The sequence below is a fragment of the Procambarus clarkii genome, chromosome 13, assembly GCF_040958095.1.
Source record: "Procambarus clarkii isolate CNS0578487 chromosome 13, FALCON_Pclarkii_2.0, whole genome shotgun sequence".
Taxonomy (NCBI): Eukaryota; Metazoa; Arthropoda; class Malacostraca; order Decapoda; family Cambaridae; genus Procambarus; species Procambarus clarkii.
Window position 1 is genome coordinate 12,345,771 of NC_091162.1, and position 20,368 is coordinate 12,366,138.

Genomic DNA, 20,368 nt, shown 5'->3' on the forward strand with positions numbered 1-20,368 from the left:
ACTGCTCCTGCAGGATGCAATGACAGACTTCTATGCAGTTCACCGTGCATGTTGGCTTCCCATGTATTTTCTCCTGGAGTCTACTTAGATGCTCTACCTTCAGTTCATTATCCAATCTCTCCCCTCCTCTTTTTGGCTAGAAAGATTTCACTGGTTTTCTCAGAGGCAGGTAATTCTTTTCAGCTGTTCCGCTAGGTGTTTCACCTGTGTGCTGCTTTCTTGGCCATATTTCTCGGACTTTTCCACCCGTCTACTGCATGAGCACTCTTGGCTGAGTTTATCCCACCAGCCCTTTCGATATATGGCATAATCACAGCATTGGGGAGGAGGGGGATCTAAGCACCTGGCATTCATGGCCTCAGGATGCCTGTTTGAACTGAGTGGTATTTCAGGGTCTTCAGTAAGTCTGAAGCTACCCCACTCAGTGTTTCAGGGACTGGCTCAGCCATCTAATCCTCTACTCCCCAATATAATTTGTATTTGTTGAACAAGTGTGTGCTCACAGTGAGACCTCTGCTTGTGGTGGCATGGTTGTGGTGCTTGTGGTCCTTGGCATGTCTTCTCAGTTCGTGACTTGGCTGGGACTAATCTAGCATACCAGGACCATGTAGTGCATGCTCCCACTTCACCTCAGATGAGTCATATATTGTCACTTTCCTCTTCACTGTTTTTTGATGTTCAGTTCTGTCGCACCATCTTCCTCCATTGCTTGAGCTGTTCAAGGATGTCAGGCCTAGGATAGAGCTTTGCCTCAAGCTCTCGTTACACTGATGGTCTCTGTCACTTTTTCTTTGGCTTAGTGAGTCATTTGGCCATCTGCAGGTGAACATTTGTCTTCATGTAGAGTGGTAGAGTGGCTTCCAGTATAAAGTATGTTGTGTGGTGCTCTGACTGGGAGGTTTTCATGATGGATGCATTTTTGCTTGGACTCAAGTCATTTGTCTTTCCTGTATCTCTTCCTTTTGGTCCAGATGCTTCTTTTCATGCTAACAAAGTCAGAGATCATTGTGGCCCATGCCATTCCATGTGTCTGTCTCAGCTCTGGTTCAAGACCCTTTTGGCACACTGCCCTAGCTCTCTCTCTCCTTCCAGAGGCTCCGCCTTTTCCAGAAGATCAACGACACAACCTACCTGGATGGTTTCAGGCTATGTGCCAGGTATGTGTACTGACATCTGTATGAAAGTCAGGTGACAGGCCTCTTAGTTTCATATTTGAGCCATTCAACCTCTCTATCCCTTTTGTATTTGTCCTCTGCGTGTGTCTATGCCTATTGTGATGACTTTTCTTTCCTGGCTCTACTTTGATTACTGGAATTGTCCTCGACTATTATCTGCATTCTCATCGTGTTCATGATGCATTTGGACATTTGGCATGTGGCTGATATTCTGCTGCTTACTAACTGGTTCCTTTTCATAAATAATAGCTATCTCTACTGAAGCACCATTGTGAGAGTTCAAGGAGCTACCGAGGGAGCCCTCCCAAATATTAAGCATATAATGAATGTACAGTAATGCAATGCCCTTTTCTGGTGGGGCCATCATTAGTGCCCTGTTCCCACCCTATTCCCCTATTCCCTTCTTTCTTGTTGTGTAGAAGAGTTTGTATGGGTAGTGATGGGGTTATCTGGCTAGGACCCTTGATGACCTAGGCCTGGTGGAGGTCAAGCACAATATGGTTGGAGGTATTTAAATTGTGGCAATGATTGTTTGCAGTATTATCCTCATGCACCAAATTTTATTCAAGCAATTGCTTATTTTGTTGCTTTTATGCTTAATAGAGATTTTTTCTTAGTCTAGAGTTGACCTTTGTTTCCTAACTCCTCTCAGCTCAGAGCGAGCCAGTTTCTGGTCCTGGCATCCAGCAGGCAAGTGTGGATCTCAGAGCCTGCTGCATTAACTTGTTTACCCACTAGCATGGTTAAACAAGTGTTTAGTTTAAGGAGCTACTGAGGGCCACACCAGAGAATGCCATTTCATTACATTCAATGCTCGATTTTTTCTACAATAAGGGTAGATGAATGCTTTTACCGTACAAGTAATGTCTCAGAATTGGGGCCTAGATATTTAATACTTACAGCTGGGGTATCACTGGTTCACAGGTAAACAAGCATATCCTCAGAACCTCAAGCCTGCATCTGTGAACCAAACACATACGACATTAGAGCACCCCACAGTCACTCTATACACTCCACATCCTTTTATCCAGAAACGTTCTGTGGTTTCTTTCCTCTCTTTCTCTCCCTCTCCACATCCTCTCTCCCTCCTGAGAGTGCCAAGTTGCAACAGAACATTCTATCAAATGATCTCACATAATTCTCTGTGGTGGTAACACACTAGGTGAGTATATATGCCCATTCTCATCCAAGAAACCAATCCTTCACTCTAGAAAAAATATAAAAATACAGCCTGTTCATTTGTAGATGCCCAAGCCTTGAATATATTTCATGTTTAAAATTTGTGGCATTTGTATAATTTAGTAATGTATAGACACTACGTGTGGTCTTACATGTATGTATACCTATGCACATTTTGTATAAAATGTTGTAATGTTGAAGTCAACTAAAGTTTATCCAATTTTAACCTATAGACTGAAACATGGATACTATACTCAAAACTAAAAGTAAGTTTAACACCAACTATTACATGAAACCTGTCAAAGAAACTTTTAATAAATTGAGGAATTTAACCAATTTTGTTTGAGAATGAGCCATTGTATTAAATAATTGTAGACATAATAGAGCATTGTGGAAGTGTCTGTAGAATACATCAGTTTGCCTCCAACTATCACCTTGGTGTCATCACTATCCCTGTCAGTATCCACATCACGCAAACATAATTTAGCTTTCAGTTTAATAGATGTTAATATTCATATATAACTAAGAAAAACATACCAATTTACATGCCCCTTTGATCTACCTATATTGGTATAACCACCACAAAGTTTTCAACACACCTGAACTGCCATCTACAAGTTGGTGCCCTCCAATACCAAATGCAAAGGGAACATAACACGAAACTCACTAGAAACATGCCAGTAGATAATACAAAAATCCTGGAATCTACCAATGACCAAAGAAGATTGCAAATCCTTGAAGTCATATAGGAGGAAAAAGACACACCCAAAATATACAGAGTGATGATTTCGCTTCCTTGCTAACACTCGGACCCAGATCTCACCAAACATCACTGGATTAATAAGACTTCTCTACTGAGGTCTCCGCATCTACTGAGTACCAGTTTGACCCAATGCCTTACCAAATATGTATTTGATTGGCCCTATTCCCCTCTTTTCCTATGTTTGGCCCTATCCCCTTACCCTATGTTTGGTTGCCCCCATGACCTCACCCCATATTACCTCGACTTTTTTACACATGTTTTTAACCCAACACTGAACTCATGTATTCGGTTTCTTTACCAGAGAGACAGTAGTAGTAGTTGTAGTAGTAATAGTGGTGTGGTGGTGGTGGTGATGTTTTGGTTTATCCTGGACCATAATGTCATGTAAAGGCAAGAGTGGTAGAGAAAGTCAATATATAACGAAAGAAAGTGAGGTGAACAGCAAGACGGTTGAAGTATGGAATAAGGTTGAAGTGCAGGAATAAGGTTGATGTGTAAGAATAAGAATGAAGTATAGGAAAAAGACACAGTGACACACATGATGTGTGAATAATTTTGCTGACATAGTTTATATTTGGTCAGGACTACATCAGCAGGTAATGCAAATTACCAAAGAATAACCGAGTCTAAGGCATGCAGTCATAATATATGGGAGTCTGTTGATTCTATTGGATGATCCATAGATGTATGGCTCTTCTTGCATGATAGCATGGGGGTGCACAGTAACTAAACTGCAGGAAATATTCCTATCTTTCCATCAATTTGCATTAACCTTGCTAGAAATATTCCAAAGACCCAGACACATACAATCTACCAGAAGAAATACAGAACTATATGGACATGTTTGCTGATGATGCTAAGCTACTCGAGAAGACATGACACTCAAAATGATTGTCATACCCTTAAAGATGACCTGGACAAAATAAGTGTATGAAGCAACACTTTGCAAATTGAATTCAATGTGAATAAATGCCATGTTATGGAATGTGGAAAAGAAGAAAATAGGCCACACACAAATTATATGGAAAGACACTAAAGAACAAAGAAAAAGATTTAGAGTGGTTCTGAACAGTAGACTGTCACCAGAGGACCACATAAAGGATATATAATGGAAAGGATATATAAAGAAAGGATCATGTACTATGTTTTCCAATTTCAGAATCTCTCTTAAAAACAGAACATGGATGGTGAAATATTAAAGAAAGTGTTCACAATTTTTATGGGAGCAAGACTGGAATATTCAGTGGATGTATGATGCCAATATCTCTAGAAGCACAGCAATAAACTGGAAAAAGTGCAGACATGCTACAAAATAGTTTCAGGAACTGAAAAACAAGAGCTATGCGAAGAGGCTAGAAGTGTTAAATACGCTGAAGCCAAAAGATAGAAGAAAAAGAGGTGATATGATCACTACATACAAAAGAGAAACAGGATCAACAAAACCGACAAAGAGGAATTCTTAAAACGGCAACTTCAAGAACAAGGAGTCATAGATGCAAGCTAAGGAAACAAAGACACTGGAAAAAATATTTGCAAGTTCTCTTTTGCAAACAGTGATAGATGGTTGGAACAAATTAGGAAAGAAGGCTGTAAAGGCCAAAACTGTCAGTTGTTACAAAGCATCATATGACAGAGTACTGGGAAGACGGGACACCACGAGCATGGCTCTCATCCTATAACTACACTTGGATAATTGTGCGTTACTACTGTGCACATATCTCCAGCAGCTATCCTAACACACTACTCCTTTTGCCAATCAGCTCAATAACATTATACCCATTATTCACTTGAAACCAAAGCTGGTGACACTGGTGAAATGCTGTGATATACAAAAGTGCTGCCTATGTCCTTGCTCCAGCTGTAGCTCTACTTTTCACTAAATCTCTTGAGTCTCAAACATTTCCTGACATAAAAAAGCAAAGGTAATTCCAATTCATATAAAAGGCAAAACAGCTGATAGACAATTAAAGACTAATATCAAACCTATTAATATTATCAAAAATATTTGAAAATATTATTTGCAAAGAGCTTTACTCCTACCATGTAAAATTCAACATACCTACTAAGTTTCAGCCAGTTTAGCTTCAGATCCCAAGAAAGTACCAATGATGCCATTATTAGCTTGCTTGACTTAATCTACAAAGCCCTTGAGAAAAATGAGTTCCCAATTTGCCTCTTCATTAACCTGACAAAGACTCAATAACCTAAATCCCAATAACCTCCCATCTCAACTTCATCACTATGAAATTTGAGGCCTTGCTCTGAACTATATCCAATCATATCACAACAAACGCCAGTATGTAGTCATCAATGATAATACTGTTTGCTGATAATACTACCTTCATCTTTTCAAACCCCATCTCACACTCTCTAAATAATGTTGTAAATCACGAGTTAAAAAATCCAGTTTTGAGAGTAATGAAATGCCTCTTTCTGAAGGAGCCCCGGTGGCCCCCCTTGAAACTATCTTGCTGAGATGGCTACATACTAAAGGGCCACATCAGCTGCGAAAGTTCTGTTTGGCTTACCAGGGATCAGAGCCAGAATTGCCCCCCCCCCCACCCCGTCACAGAGAGACAGAGAGCGGGAAACAGTCTACCACCCCACCAGAAGAAGCTGCCAGAAAGTCAGTGAAGCTTTAGAGACAAGTGGAGGATTCACAGAAAACGAAACCTCGAAACCACCAAACAATTCAACAAACGATACACGAACAAGGGATTTACTCAAACTAGCTTGAAACTCATCAGTACTGATTATTGCCACCAGGCAGCCTAGCCCCAGCCCTCAGTTGATTCACCATCTCAGTTCTGGAGCTGAAGAACAACTCATAACGAACTGATAAACCTGGAAGGAGGGGGGAGAAATCAGGGAGCCACAGGGGCTCCTCATGAAAGAGGCATTTCATTACATTCAGTGATGGGTTTCTAGAGGGAGCTTTCCCAGTGGATATCAGAAGCTAACTAACCACAGAGAACAAAAATGGTACTTCCCAGGAAGGAGACGAGGCAGCAACACTCAGATGAAGAAGAGAATATAGGCCGAGAGAGACAGCCCAAAGCAACACATCCGACTTAAACCATGGACACTGACTACATACTAGGCCGCCAGAACCCTGTTAGAATGCTAAAACCCCCAAGCCTGAATATCAGCCCAAGACATGTTAGAGAAGATGGAGACCAAAGCCATGTATCTGAGTACATCATTGGCCCGAGGGTAGACCGCAGGCTGGCTAGACTTAATGACACTGTGGCTGACCTGAGAAATGTGGGCCTTAGAATAGGGAAATAAGCAAACAGGGTCAACAACAACACATCCACTGAGGAAAAACTAGTGACACATGGATAGCAGTGAAGGGCTGCCACTGGACACAACAAATGATGCATCCTTGGGCAACCAACAAAGCATCACTCACCATAGAGACGCACTGATTCATTCAGAAGAAGCCTCCAGAAGCGCACTGATTCATTCTTCACCAGAAAAGAAGGCTGCAAACATACTGTCTGTTGGCACCAAAAGAACAGAACCGCCTGCCTCCAGGAAAAACACTCAAGCACCCCAACCCTGCAGCTGGTGGTGAGAGCCAACAAAAAGACAGCCTTAAGAAAAACATTACGAGCAAAACGGGAACTGTAAACCGAGGCAAGGAGAGAAAACCAAAACATGGTCAAGAGACAAGGACAGTTCAGGAGCCTGAGCGGTCCAGAGGTGAAAGAACGCATGAGACAACTTGTGAAACAGTGCCATGGCGGTGTTGACACTGAATGCAAGCAACAGCGGCTCTCTCACTGCTGAACAACAAGAGGTGACAGTATTCAGCATAAGATGCTAATTAAGAAAAAACCACAACAAGAAGACCTGGACAGAGACTAAGGAAATATGATGAAGAGACAAGATGTAAACAAGCACCATGCAACCTCATGCTGCCACCATAAAGAAAGACATAGGTGGAACACCAACCTGCTACCTACCTGTTGACTACCTATTAGAGATTAGGGGGATCAATGTTCCCACAGTCCGGTCTCTGACCAGGCCTCCTGGTTGCTGATCTGATCAACCAGGCTGTTTGATGTGGCTGCTTGCAGCCAAATATACAAGTCACAGCCTGGTTGATCAGGTATCCTTTGAAGATGCTTGTCAAGTTCTGTTTTGAACACTGTGAGTTCAGTCAGTTATACCCCGAATGTGTGGGGAAGAGTGTTGAAAAATCTTGGGCCTTCGATGTTGATAGAGTTCTCTCTCAGTGTGCCTATTGCACCTCCGCTTTACAGTGAGGCTATTTTGCACATCCTGCCAAGTTAGACACCTTCTTGCCAATACAAATGGGGATAGACATGCATAAAAATACCAGACAGAGTAAAGGAGAAGTTCGAACCAGCGAGGTACACATCGCTGGGCCGATCTGCTGGAAGAGTCAGAGTCGTAGAAAAACATCCAGGTTTGGACACCGAGCTAGAAGCGCTGGAAACAAAGGGTGGGTCAGCCACCAAGGAGCCAGAAAGAGCACCTTTCCTGAGTATGACTCTAGACCAGACAACACCTACAGTAACAACTGAACTGAAGCATTCAAAGATGGCTGTATGATACACCATAATGAACATCTTATTTCGAAAGAAACAAGAGCAAAAGACATACGTGAGTGCATTGTCTGTAAACACACACAGGAGAGAGAAGGCATGGAAACCGGTTACCATGTGCACAAAATGTGTCACTGCCTTGTGCACTGTAAACTGCTTCTGAGCTTATCACACCTTCCAGAACATACTGGAGCATAAACATAATGTGAATGAAAGTATTCATAATGATACAAAAGTATTTTTCCCTGTTATAATTTACTGTAAATAAAACATTTTAGTGTGCATATTAGTGACATGCATCGACTTTAATGTGTGAGCCAATGTTCCACATATTTTACTATACTGTACAAGTACTCAAAAATAATCTCAATTGTACTGTATAAATGAAGAAAAAAAATCAATAAATAAAACAAAAACAAAAAACAAGCCAGATACACTGAAATAATGAAATCAAATATTACTCGGTGCAACTTCTGCCTCTTGAATGGCCCCGTGGCCTCCCTGGGATGGGTGCTGCAGGAGCGTTCATGAACTGGTCACGTCATCGCAAGATTTCATTGTTTCACCACAGATAAAAGTGAGATATTTATTTTTCCATACTGTATTATAAAGAAACAAAATTGGGAATTTTTGTTTGCTCACCACTGACTTGCCTCATGAAACAGTGGTGGGATTAAGAACATTTTTCACTACACTACTCTTGGTAAGGTAAGCCACAAACCTGTGTATTATTGTGCATGTAGGCTCTCTCAAAACAAATCTTTTATTTTTTGTGATCTGTTGGGGTTTGCCTAGGGTCTGATTGGCGAAACAAAATATCTTCTGGAATGAATCGGTCTTGTGCCATATACAGTAGTTGACGCAAGTGAGATGACAACATACAGCAACTGTGTTCATTCATCCTTTGTCGCTTCTTCCATGATCCTTAGCTCATTTTGCTTTGGATTACCCTTAGCAGGGTAATCCTTCAGATCGACCTCATCTCTTCTTTCAGCTTCTTACCATTTGTCAATTTGCTGTGCTGACGGAGTTGCCTTTTTAATGTGTCTACAGCCATTTCCTAAATATACAGCTTCTAGTACTACCACAAATTAGGGTCTCGTAACATAGTTGGCTTTGTTCTCAATTCCCTACAAATGACGAGAAAAGGCTCTAAAGAACTCTGATAAAGAGAGAGAGATCTAGGGGTGGTTCTAGATACAAAACTGTCATCTGAGGACCACATAAACATTGTGCGAGGAGCCTATGTTATGCTTTCCAACTTCAGAATTGCTTTTAAATACTGAACATGGATGGGAAAATATTAAAAGAATTGTTCATGACCTTTGTGAGACCAAAATTGGAATATGGAGCAGTTGTATTAATCGCATACCTCAAGAAGCACATCAATAAATTGGAAAAACTGCAAAGACATGCAACTAAATGGCTCCCAGAACTAAAAAACAAGAGCTATGAGGACAGATTAGAGGCATTAAATATACCAAATATAAAAAGATAGAAGAAAAAGAGGTGATGTGATCACTACCTACAGAACAGTAACAGGAATTGACAAAATTTGACAATGAATAATTCTTGAAAACTACAACTTCAAGAATAATAGGTTATAGATTCAAACTAAGGAAACAAAGCTGGCAAGAAAACATTAGAAAGTTCACTTTTGCAGTTTGGTAGATAGTTGGGACAAGCTAAGTGAGAAGGCCGTGGAAGCCAAAACTGTCAGTTGTTTTAAAGCATCATATGACAAAGAGGACTGGAAAGACGGGACACCACGAGCATAGCTCTCTTTGTAACGACACGTGGGTAATTAATTACAATTGGGAATCCTGAGTTTGATTCCCGGGTAGTACAGAAATGGTTGGGCACATTTTCTCCCTAATGCCTCTGTTTACCTAGCAGTAAATAGGTACCCAAAGTTGAGTAACTGTTGTGGGGTTGCATCAGGGAAAGCGTCAGTAGTTGGACCTCAATAGGATAAGCCTAATGTATGTATGTATGTATGTATGTATGTATGTATGTATGTATGTATGTATGTATGTATGTATGTATGAATACCAGTAATTGTCTGGTAAAGTGGTACTGTGTATGTCAGTGGGGTCATTTTAATTTTTTTTAGCACTTTTGGCAGAGTTTTCCCCTCAGCATATGGTGTTTTATGAGACACTCGGCTCCTCTGCCCTTGTGAGGGTGCAGGATTCTGGTCCCTACTCCCAGTAGGAAATAAGATAGTATTAAATGCCTGGTAAAATGGTATTAGTCCTGGGGTATCGGTGCATAAGCTCTAGGGAGCAACTAAAGAACTCCTGGGGACAGGGGTGTTTCATTATATTCAATGCTCTACTTTGTTGCGACTTAAAAACTGCATCTTAAAAAAATTCAAATGTTATAAAAATTAGACTTTGAGAAAGCAATTTGGTAATAAAGCCAGTGATAGAATATTACTTACCCTTTTCTGTAGGCGAAGCTAGAGTGAGAGAAGACATGGATGAAGAGAGGTTCACCGACGCTACAGACAACATAGATGGGTACTGCGCCAGCTCCATTTCAGAAGTGTCGTCCCCATCTGCAGGCAATGCTGTCTCTACCATTGCTTCTAAGCAGTTTACAAATAACTCTGCATTTTCTGCTGTACAGTTACTCTGAGAAATAAGGATAGTTTCACCACCTGATATGTTTTTTTTGTCAACATTACTGATGTAAAGAAACTATGTTGAGAATCGACTTAATTTGTAGAAAATATGTCACTTGTAAAAGCTTTATCAGAATCAATAAGACCTTTACAGGTGAAACATTACCTATATATTTAGTCTACTCTCAACCTGATGTTTCATTACATAGTTGTCAGTATTGTTTTCTCTAAATAAAAAAGTGTATTAAGATGTACAGTTATGTTCATTTGGAATACAAGAGAATGGCTGCTCTTAGTGGAGATTTACTCCTTGAGGCCCAGTGTCAAACTGGACAACATGGTATTATCTTAAGGATCTTATAGGAAAAATAGAATAAAACTTTAGTAGCCACTTTCTGCATTATTCCTTCCGTTTGTCCAGGCTGTCGTGTAGTCTCTTTCTATCTTCCTCTGTCTTTATCCTTGTCATGATTTTGGCATCATTGGCAGCTCATTGCTAAACAGTGAGAGGAATAAGCCTAAACCCTCTGGAAGATCATTTACATGTACTGTACCAGAAACAGGATGGGTCCAAGTACAAAGCCCTATGGGACTCCACTGGTGACATCTTACCACTCAAGAGATCTCCCCTCACAGTAACTCATTTTCTGTTGCTTGGGTACTCCCTTATCCACTGGAACCCTGTGAGCCAGGGCTCTGGGTAATGGGTTGACACTAGTTTTGACACTTAGAAAACTGGACTGTTTTCTAAGAGAAGTTCCGGATCAGCCGGGCTGTGGTGGGTATGTGGAGCTTGCGGGCCGCTCCAAGCAACAGCCTGGTGGACTAAACTCTCAAGTCGAGCCTGGCCTCGGGCCGGGCTTGGGGAATAGAAGAACTCCCAGAACCCCATCAAGCAGGTAGTTAGTGGATTGCTTGTTTTCACCTGAATAGTTGTACAGAAATGTACAGATGTTTCAAAAAAGTGCCCAGTGGTGTACCTCCATTATATTCTGTTTGAAAAGATCACCAGGGTTTCCCTAATGGAAAACTCATCTGCATAGATTTATTCTTGTGTGATGGGAGCTTTTGAAATGCATAAACATTACTCAAGTGTTAAAAATAAATTGAGAAAAGAACATTGTATGACTGAAAACAATATTAAAAAATATAGAACTAAATATACAAATATTAAATATAGAACTCTAGATACATGTCTATGAAACAGAATAGGGATATATAACAAAACACCATTTTTGGACATTCCCTGCTTAACCTCAGTTAACTTAAATGTTCGGCTAACTAGTATGGAGTGGCCCCCATATGATTTGGAATACCAAGCACAGATAGTATACGCCGAAGTAAGGACTCTGATTGCAATGGTAAAAGGAATAACAAACTAAATATACTGTATACAGATATGTGCAGTCATCATTGTATGTTGATGAGGGACCAGGAGTTATAGTCCATTTGACTAAATTACCTTGCGACACTCCTGTGACTCCTGGGAGACTACATTATTGAGCTACTGGAACCATATGGGTAACATTTATATTCAACAAATGACAAGACCTAAATCTTGATATGACTATGCATTGCACTAAGAAAAATTGCACTTAGAGGATCAAATTATGAAACAGGAAGATAAATCCTTTAACACATAGTAGGTAATTATACCTTTGTAAATGGTCCAGCAAATCTCCAGAGCCCTCCAAAACCCCAACTCTGAAGGTGGTGCAACTGCTGGTGTCCTTGTTCCTCACATGCTACCATATTCTGGATGATAGACTGAACTGCACTGAGAATCACACCATCATGACATAAGGATAGTACAGATGTTATCTTGGCATCCAGTAATGAATGGCTGTCAAGAAAAAAATTAATTACATTTCAGAACATACTGTATTAATAAAAATAAATTCTACAGTATAAATCTCATACAAGTAACAGAAAATTACATTACTTTTTTAAGATCTCATTATTTATATGTCTCACGATGAGGCAAAACAGAAAAGCATTACTCAGCGGTGATAAAACATTTTTACACTCACATAACAGGGAAGACCTTGGGGAAGACAACCGAAGCCTCAGCCAAGTACTCGTACAAGACTCTCATCTCGTTCTCGTCTGTAGTATACTTTACAAGAGTTGCCAGGACTGTTAGAACAAGGGCTTGAGTAGAAAATTCCGTCAGTACCTCGGGATCTAACAGGATGTTGTTTTCGTTGCTGACCGAGACTCTGGCACCACGTTCCTTAGGAGGGGGAGACATGTCACCCTGAGGGACATGAAGTATACTGTAACATGGCAAAACTATTTAAAGAATGATAAACCTGTTGATACAAACACAAAAAACACATCTTCAGAAAAGTGCTCAGAAAATTAACCAATCTTCTACAAAAGAATCTGGTTAATGTTTTGCTTCCTAATCAACATTTTTTTTTTGGTGGGGGTGGGGGGGGGGAGTCACTTTTTCATGCAACAAAGGTAAAACACTGCCTTAATATTAAATAGGATTTTAAAGGATATATTTTTAGAAAACAATTACAGTGGGAATTATGAAAGGCTATGATTTCAATACAAAATAAACTTTAAAATTCCATAATGCAGGCTTATATAATACTGCTGTTCCTTGGCCCCTCCATGCTGCAGGTAACAGAGCTTTCATTGTGGTATTCATAGAAATAATAACCCGTGTTAATATGTGCTAACCATTCACTACAATATAAATACTACGTGAAGAATTATTACATCACACTAAACATATAAGTTTTTTAGAGCAATATAACACTTACCTGATAAAATTTAAAAAGTGAATTCAACATCCTGAAGAAATAAACTAAAGCATGAAATATACCAACAGTACACAGCAAGCTTGTATGTACATCACAAAAAATTTAGTTTTTAACATTCTTGAAGCATTTCTTGTATAAAAAATAAATGATGCAGCACACAATATATTTCAAGGGCAGCAGCCAAACTGCCCAAAAATCCAGGAATGAATGTACGGCCCTTGTGGATTTGTTCAATGAATGTAATGAAATGCCTCTTTTCAAGAGGGACTCTTTGATAGCCTTCCCAAACAACCTGCCTGCTTAGTTACACCACTAGCAACCCCTTTAGGCCCTTGTGACTCACAAGGGCCTACAACCACAACATGGATCACAGTCTGCTTCCCTCGTGGGTCACAGTATGCTCCTCTCAATACAGGCAAGGGAGTCTGGGAAGACTAGAGTAATGCAGACCAAGAGGAAAGCCACCAGAAATATATAGCACCCCAAAACATAGCAACTGCATGGAAACATTAGTAACCCAGACACTATGTACAGACTCATTGTCAAGACCCAATTGATAGTTACACCTGTCCAGCATCAGATGGCAGCCATGGAAACTTGGAGTTTCAGTGATTGCGCTGCTTGAAAGCAATCCCTTAAGAACCACATAAAGGAGGTGAAGGCAGAAAAAGAGGAGCCACTGAAGGAACCTATCTAAAAGAGGTGTTTCATTACACTGAACACTGTATTTCTGAGAGAGCTCCCCAGGCTAACTCACCATGGGGAACAAAAAAAGGGGGGGGGGGGAATTACCATGGGATGAGGGAAAGGAGCAGCAAGGAAACCTTGAAGGGAATCAGTGCTGCAGCTTCCAGAATAGAGAACCGGAAACCATGAGCCAGAAAATAGCTCAAAAGAAACAAGCTACAGTACTTGCAGAGTCCAGTCCCACAGGAGAGAGACAAAGTGATACCCCATAATTCAAGCGACAAACTACCGAGGAACAGTTTGAGTGGAGCCAGATAGTAAAACCTGGAAGACTTTGCAACCTGGCAGGAGCAAGTATGGTTTGTTCCCTTAATCATAGTAGCAAATTTATATCAGTACAGTATATATATTATATATTGCTTTACACAAAATATAATTATTGTTAAAAAGACTTTTAAACTTAGCTGTTTTCAAGCAAATCCAACCCTGCATGTCAATGAAAACAATGTGGCCAGCCTCACATTCACTGGCACATAAGTGACACGGATGAAAAATTTTCTGACAGAAAAATGAGGGCAGTAATCGGAGGCAATGTATGAGACTGGAGAGGCATTACCAGTGGAGTACCACATGGTACAGTTCTAGCATCAGAAATGTTCATTGTCTATATAAATAATCTACCAGAAGGAATACAGAATTATTTATATACCAGTATATAAGCAACTGGTAACAAGGAGCCATAGTCAATTTATATACAAATGTCTTAACAAAAAAGTTACTGAGTACTGTACAGTAATGTATCAATGCCTACAATATAACATGTATAGTATACCTACATAACATACTGTATATATATCCGTCCCTGGCACAGCTCAAAGGAAGAGTATTGCAAACCATTTCTAAGCTACTCTGTATGGGAATGTCTTCCAGAAATACAGTAGTAGATTCAAACACTTTCAGTAAAGATCAAATTGTGATTTGACAATAATTGCAGTCCAATATTTGTATTAAACAATAACCTCATCACGTAGTAAGCCGAGTACTGCAATTCAAAATAATGGCAAGATTTTGTACATCAGTCTAGGTACTGTAAACTCCATTACATGCTGAAAGAGCTATTATACTCATATTAACATTATGGAATTACAAACTGGATAATAATAATAAAAATAAAAATACTGTACCATTATAATGATGACCGCAATAGCCCGGAGATCAATGTATGGCAATAATTTCCCATTAACCCTTTCACTGTGTATATTATGAAGTAATGTTTAATCAATGATCCTCATTACATTATATGATAATGTAGGTGCTATGCAATATTTGAAACTCCTACTGGTACATAGTGTTCATAACTGGTATTTGAGGCCTCCAGTAAATATCTGCCACTTTGAAAGTGACCTACAATTTTTGGGACATTGTTCCTATGCTCTAGGATGAGTTAACAATGGAAGATAAGAACCTTGTTTTGAAACTATTATTCTATGTGCATGCAAGTGTTAAACGTTAAGCTAAATTGCTAACAAGTTATTACACACAGAAAATCACACTAACGTGATATACACCAATGAGAAAATCCACTGGAGCTGTGAGGTGACGTGAACCCGCAACCAAGGCATTGCCAGCCACATACAGTAATCTACCACTGTACCACCAAATAATTGGTGAAACAAGCAAACAGTGGGCCAGTCGTGGAGCAAGAGGCTGGCAATGCCTTGGTCGCGGATTTTTGTCGCCTCACAGCCCCAGTAAATTTTCTCATAAGTTATTATTTTTATTTTGTGTAGGAGGAGACATCTGGGAGCCCCATCACCTTACAAATGTAATATATGATCAGCAAATTCAAAGCTAGGTCAGGGAATAGGAAGCTCCCATGAATAGGAAGTTACTTTATATAAACTCTCTTGTGCTTTCCAAAACATTCACATTCAAAAATTTATATGATTTGTTAGTTTACACTTGTAATTTTGACATGCTGGAATGTTACACTTCTATATGTTAAGGTGCTTTCTTTTTCTTTTAATTTTACTTGTTTTTCATTACTTCCAGATTTTAGTTTTACATTTGCAGAACTTGCTAGCCTTTTACAGGATACATCAACCTTGCAAACCTTCTTATATCAAAGTTCATGTTGAGATAATGTCTTGCTGACCTCGTAGCCAAACCAGTACCGGCGCAAAAATATTCATAAAATTTAAAATGCTGTATTTTTTTTTAAATCATTTGCTCCTTAAACTTTAAAATGATCAGTACTGAACTATGAATGTTAAGAGCCCAATATGGCATTCAAAACCCTGCTCGGAATGGGACTGTAAAGATAATCTTTGGATAACAAATAAAGATAAATATATAATACTTTATTCATTATGAATATATATATATATATATATATCATATCCATGCAAACATTTAAGCTACTAGTCACAACAGGGAATAATTACCATTACAACATGACGGTCAACTACAGGCAGAGCAGCACAAGCAACACTTCGTCACACTGTGCTCAGTATGCATCTCCGCACACTTGGCTCACACAACAACAACAACAACAACAACACGTAAAGCACTTACCCTAAACACTCCATATGGATTTTGCTGTTGTTAAGAAAGGCAACTGTTCTGTGTTTTGATAATGAAAGTGCTACTTAAAATGCAAAAAGCTTGACCATGCCACACATTTCAAAACTTGTGTAGGCTTAAATAGAGTAATTAACTTGGGGTGATATTCATGCATGGTAACATTCACCAGACTTTTATTTCCTAATTTGTTGTGTCTTACTCTAATTAAATTGAATGTAATGGGTAAATAAAATTGTCATTTCTTATGTTAAAGTTACCTTGCATTTCTGGATAAAGGAAATAAATTTTCAAATTTTTAATTATCAAAGTATAAATGGGTTCTATGTCTTATCTGAAATGCATTATTTACAGCTGAACAGAGCACTAAATGCTGACGACAATGCAGAAACACACAAATTGAGAACAGAATTTATTGAAGTTTTGCTTGCAAAAGCTTAAATTTTGTCAGATTTAATTAAGCCTTTACAGGCAAAATATTTGATTTCCATAAAGTCTTAATTTCAACTTGAGGTTGCTCTACATTGAATAATTAACCTTTATACAAATGAAGTTAAATAGATGGCTGTTTCAAGAAAATATATACAGTAAATGTTTATTTTGTAAATTGTGTACTTTCCACTGATTATTTATATAAAATAGGTAGGTTGTAAAATAACCTCGTTACTCAAACTACTGTCATTTTAAATCTCAAATCAATTATAGAATAACATCGTAACTTTAAGATGGTGCAGAGTTTAAAATAAAAAGGATCTACTCAGTAATATGCTTAAATGCTCTAGAAATGTGCAGAAAATGGCTGAAGGGTAATTCATAAATGCAATGCAAAATAATAATAATAATAATAATAATAATAACAATAATAAATAAAATAAAAATAATAATAATAATAATAATAATGATAATAATAATAATAATAATAATAATAATAATAATAATAAAGAGACTGGGGAAGAAGCCATACGAAAAGAGCCAACTGCTAGAAAGAAGGGTCGAGTGCAAGATCGTGGAAGTTAAAAGTGCGAATCTGAGCGAACGTATGGAGATGTGTCATAACCGAAATAGTTCAAAAAGATTCTCAAAGGGATCATCCAACACAAGGCGGGGCGAAAAAACGGCGTGAAGGGCTGGGAGAGAGAACCTTCGGTAAAAGAAAACTGCATTAACAGCCACTCACGTCAAGGGCAAATAATTCCTCCCCCCATAACAACACACACCAGATTTGAGTTACCTTAGGTGTGGGCATCGAGGAAGACCTTTGAGTTTTAAATGGTGGTGGTCGCATGTTATGGGGGTCAAGGTCAAGGGAGTGCCATGTCTTGGGGTCTGCTCTGCTCACCAGCTGTTGGGCACTCCCCTGCTTCTGCATCGTGCCCTGCGGTCCTAGCATACCCATCGTACCCTAAGTTGCAAGGTATCAACATATTAGATTAGGCCAACCATTTTTTTCACATAGCAACGCCCGTAACAGCAATGCTTTTGAGTAGTCGAACGTGGAAGAGTTAAAAGAATGGCATCACAGGTCAGATGTTATCTGCATTCTTAAGGCTTCACTAACTCGATCTTAATATAAGAGAACAATAACAGCAAATGCTCTGCTGAGTCTCACTTATGCAAGATTAATTGCAAATAGAAAGAGAAGAGCAAGTAAGAGAACAATTTACTAAAATATAATCACTATCCCCTAAATTATGTACCTGAAAAGCCAACAACAAAATAGATACAAGACAAGAATGCCTTCCAACTGTTCAAAATAAAAATAATATTTAGATTGCAATTACTAATTATAATTCAAAAATTTTATTTAATATTTTATGGTAACTATTTAATTTGATTTCAATACTATATAAATAAAAACAAAAAACATAGGGTACCAGAGTTAATAAAGGTGCAACATAAGAAATTGTAAGACTTGATGGTTCAGTCAATTTAAAAGTAAGTTTTCTAGTTTCTAAAGAGATTATTAAATAAATAAATAAATAAATAAATAAAGTAATAATAAAATAACTCGCATATTTAGAGACCAGACCTAGAATAAAAAGTACCTGCCACCAAATTCATAAAACATTCTCGAATAATTTAAAAATACCATCCTAATTGAGAGAGAGAGAATAATAATGATACAATAACACTTTCCTGGTGCTCAACGATAATTTGGTGACTAAATAACAAATCCAGCACTGAATGTAATGAAACGCCCCTTTCTGAGTGAGCCCCGGGTGGTTCTCTAAAGCTAACTCGCTGAGATAATTTCCCATACATGGTCTCTGATTACTGCCCTCATCTGTAATGTGTGTGTGTGTGTGTGTGTAAATCACGAAAATTAACACGTGATGAAAAAATATCATCACATATGTGATGAAAATGTGTGTATATAAATATAAATACACACACACACACACACAAAGGGAAGATTTCCTGAGACCTGGAACTTCAAGAACAAGAGGTCATAGATTTAAACTAGCTAAACACAGATGCCGAAGAAATATGAGAAAATTCACTTTCGCAAACAGAGTGGTAGACGGTTGGAACAAGTTAGGTGAGAAGGTGGTGGAGGCCAAGGCCGTCAGTAGTTTCAAAGCATTATATGACAAAGAATATTGGGAAGACGGGACACCACGAGCGTAGCTCTCATCCTGTAACTACACTTAGGTAATTACACACATACACACCCCCCTACACCTACTTTTTATGATAAGAGCCACATAGATTCTACAGGAAAGAGATGGTTGAGCTGACTGTGTCTATCTGGACCTAAACAAGGCTTTTGACGTAGTCCCACACTAGAGGTTGTTTTGGAAACTGGAACATGCTGGAAGAGTGACAGGGAGACTTCTCACATGGTGGAAAATTTTTCTAACTGATAGACAAATCAGGACGGTAATCAGAGACAACTTATCTGACTGGAGGAGTATTACTAGCAGAGTACCATAGTGTTCAGGTCTTGCACCAGTAATGTTCATCGTCAACATAAATGACCTACCAGAAGGAAAACAGAATTATATGAACATGTTTGTGGATGATGCTAAGATACTGGGGAAGATAGGAGATGCAGACAATTGTCATGCCCTTCAAATTTATCTAGATAAAACAAGTGTTTGGAGGTTAAGTGGCAAATGGAATTCAATGTGAATCAATGCAATATTATGGAATGTGGAATCGGAGAAAATAGACCACACACACAACTTGCAAATCATGTCGAAAGGAATTAAAGAACTTTAATAAAGAACGAGATTTAGGGGTAGTTTTGGATAGTAAGCTGTTGCCAGAGGAGCACATACAGAACATTATGAGAGGAGCGTATATGTCGCTTTCCAGCTTCAGACATGCTTTTAATTACATGGATGGTGAAATACTAAAGAAACTGTTCATGACTTTTGTGAGACCAAAATTGGAATATGCAGCAGTTGTATGCTGCCATTATCTCAAAAAGCACATAAATAAACTTGAAGATAGAAAAAAAAAGAGGTGATATGAACACCACCTACAAAATACTAACAGGAATCGACCAAATTGACAAAGAGGAATTCCTGAAACCAGCAATTTAAAGAACAAGAGGACACATATTCAAGCTAAGGAAACAAAGGTGCCTAAAAAATATTAGAAAGTTTTTCTTATGCAAATGGAGTGGTAGACGTTTAGTACAAGTTATGGTGGTGAGAAGGTGGTGGAGACCAAAACCGTCAGTAGTGTCAAAGCACTATACAACAAAGAGTACCGGGAAGAAGGCACACCTCGAGCGTAGCTCTCATCCTGTAACTACATTTAGATAATTACACACGTTAGGCTTATATTGAGGTACCCCCCTCCCCAAAGGTTGAATAACTGACCCTCCCCAGGATGCAGCCTCAATATAAGCTAACTAACCCCTGCGTATCTATTTACTACTTGGTGAACAGTGCATTAGGGGATAGGAAACACGCCCAACCATCAATGTCCTGCCTGGGATCCGAACCCAAAATTCTCGATTCTCGATTATGAGTCAAGATCGAACCCGACTGTACTACCAA

General features: G+C 38.9%; 1 protein-coding gene across 1 annotated transcript in view; it reads right to left on the bottom strand.

The window, feature by feature from the left end:
* Positions 1 to 20,368, bottom strand: part of Nf1 (neurofibromin 1) — a 139,288-nt gene that overhangs the window by 14,293 nt on the left and 104,627 nt on the right. Inside the window, 4 exon segments of the mRNA XM_045740650.2 lie at positions 10,135 to 10,327; positions 11,974 to 12,160; positions 12,348 to 12,574; positions 17,590 to 17,760. Of these exon segments, the coding sequence (XP_045596606.2) occupies positions 10,135 to 10,327; positions 11,974 to 12,160; positions 12,348 to 12,574; positions 17,590 to 17,760 (778 nt within the window).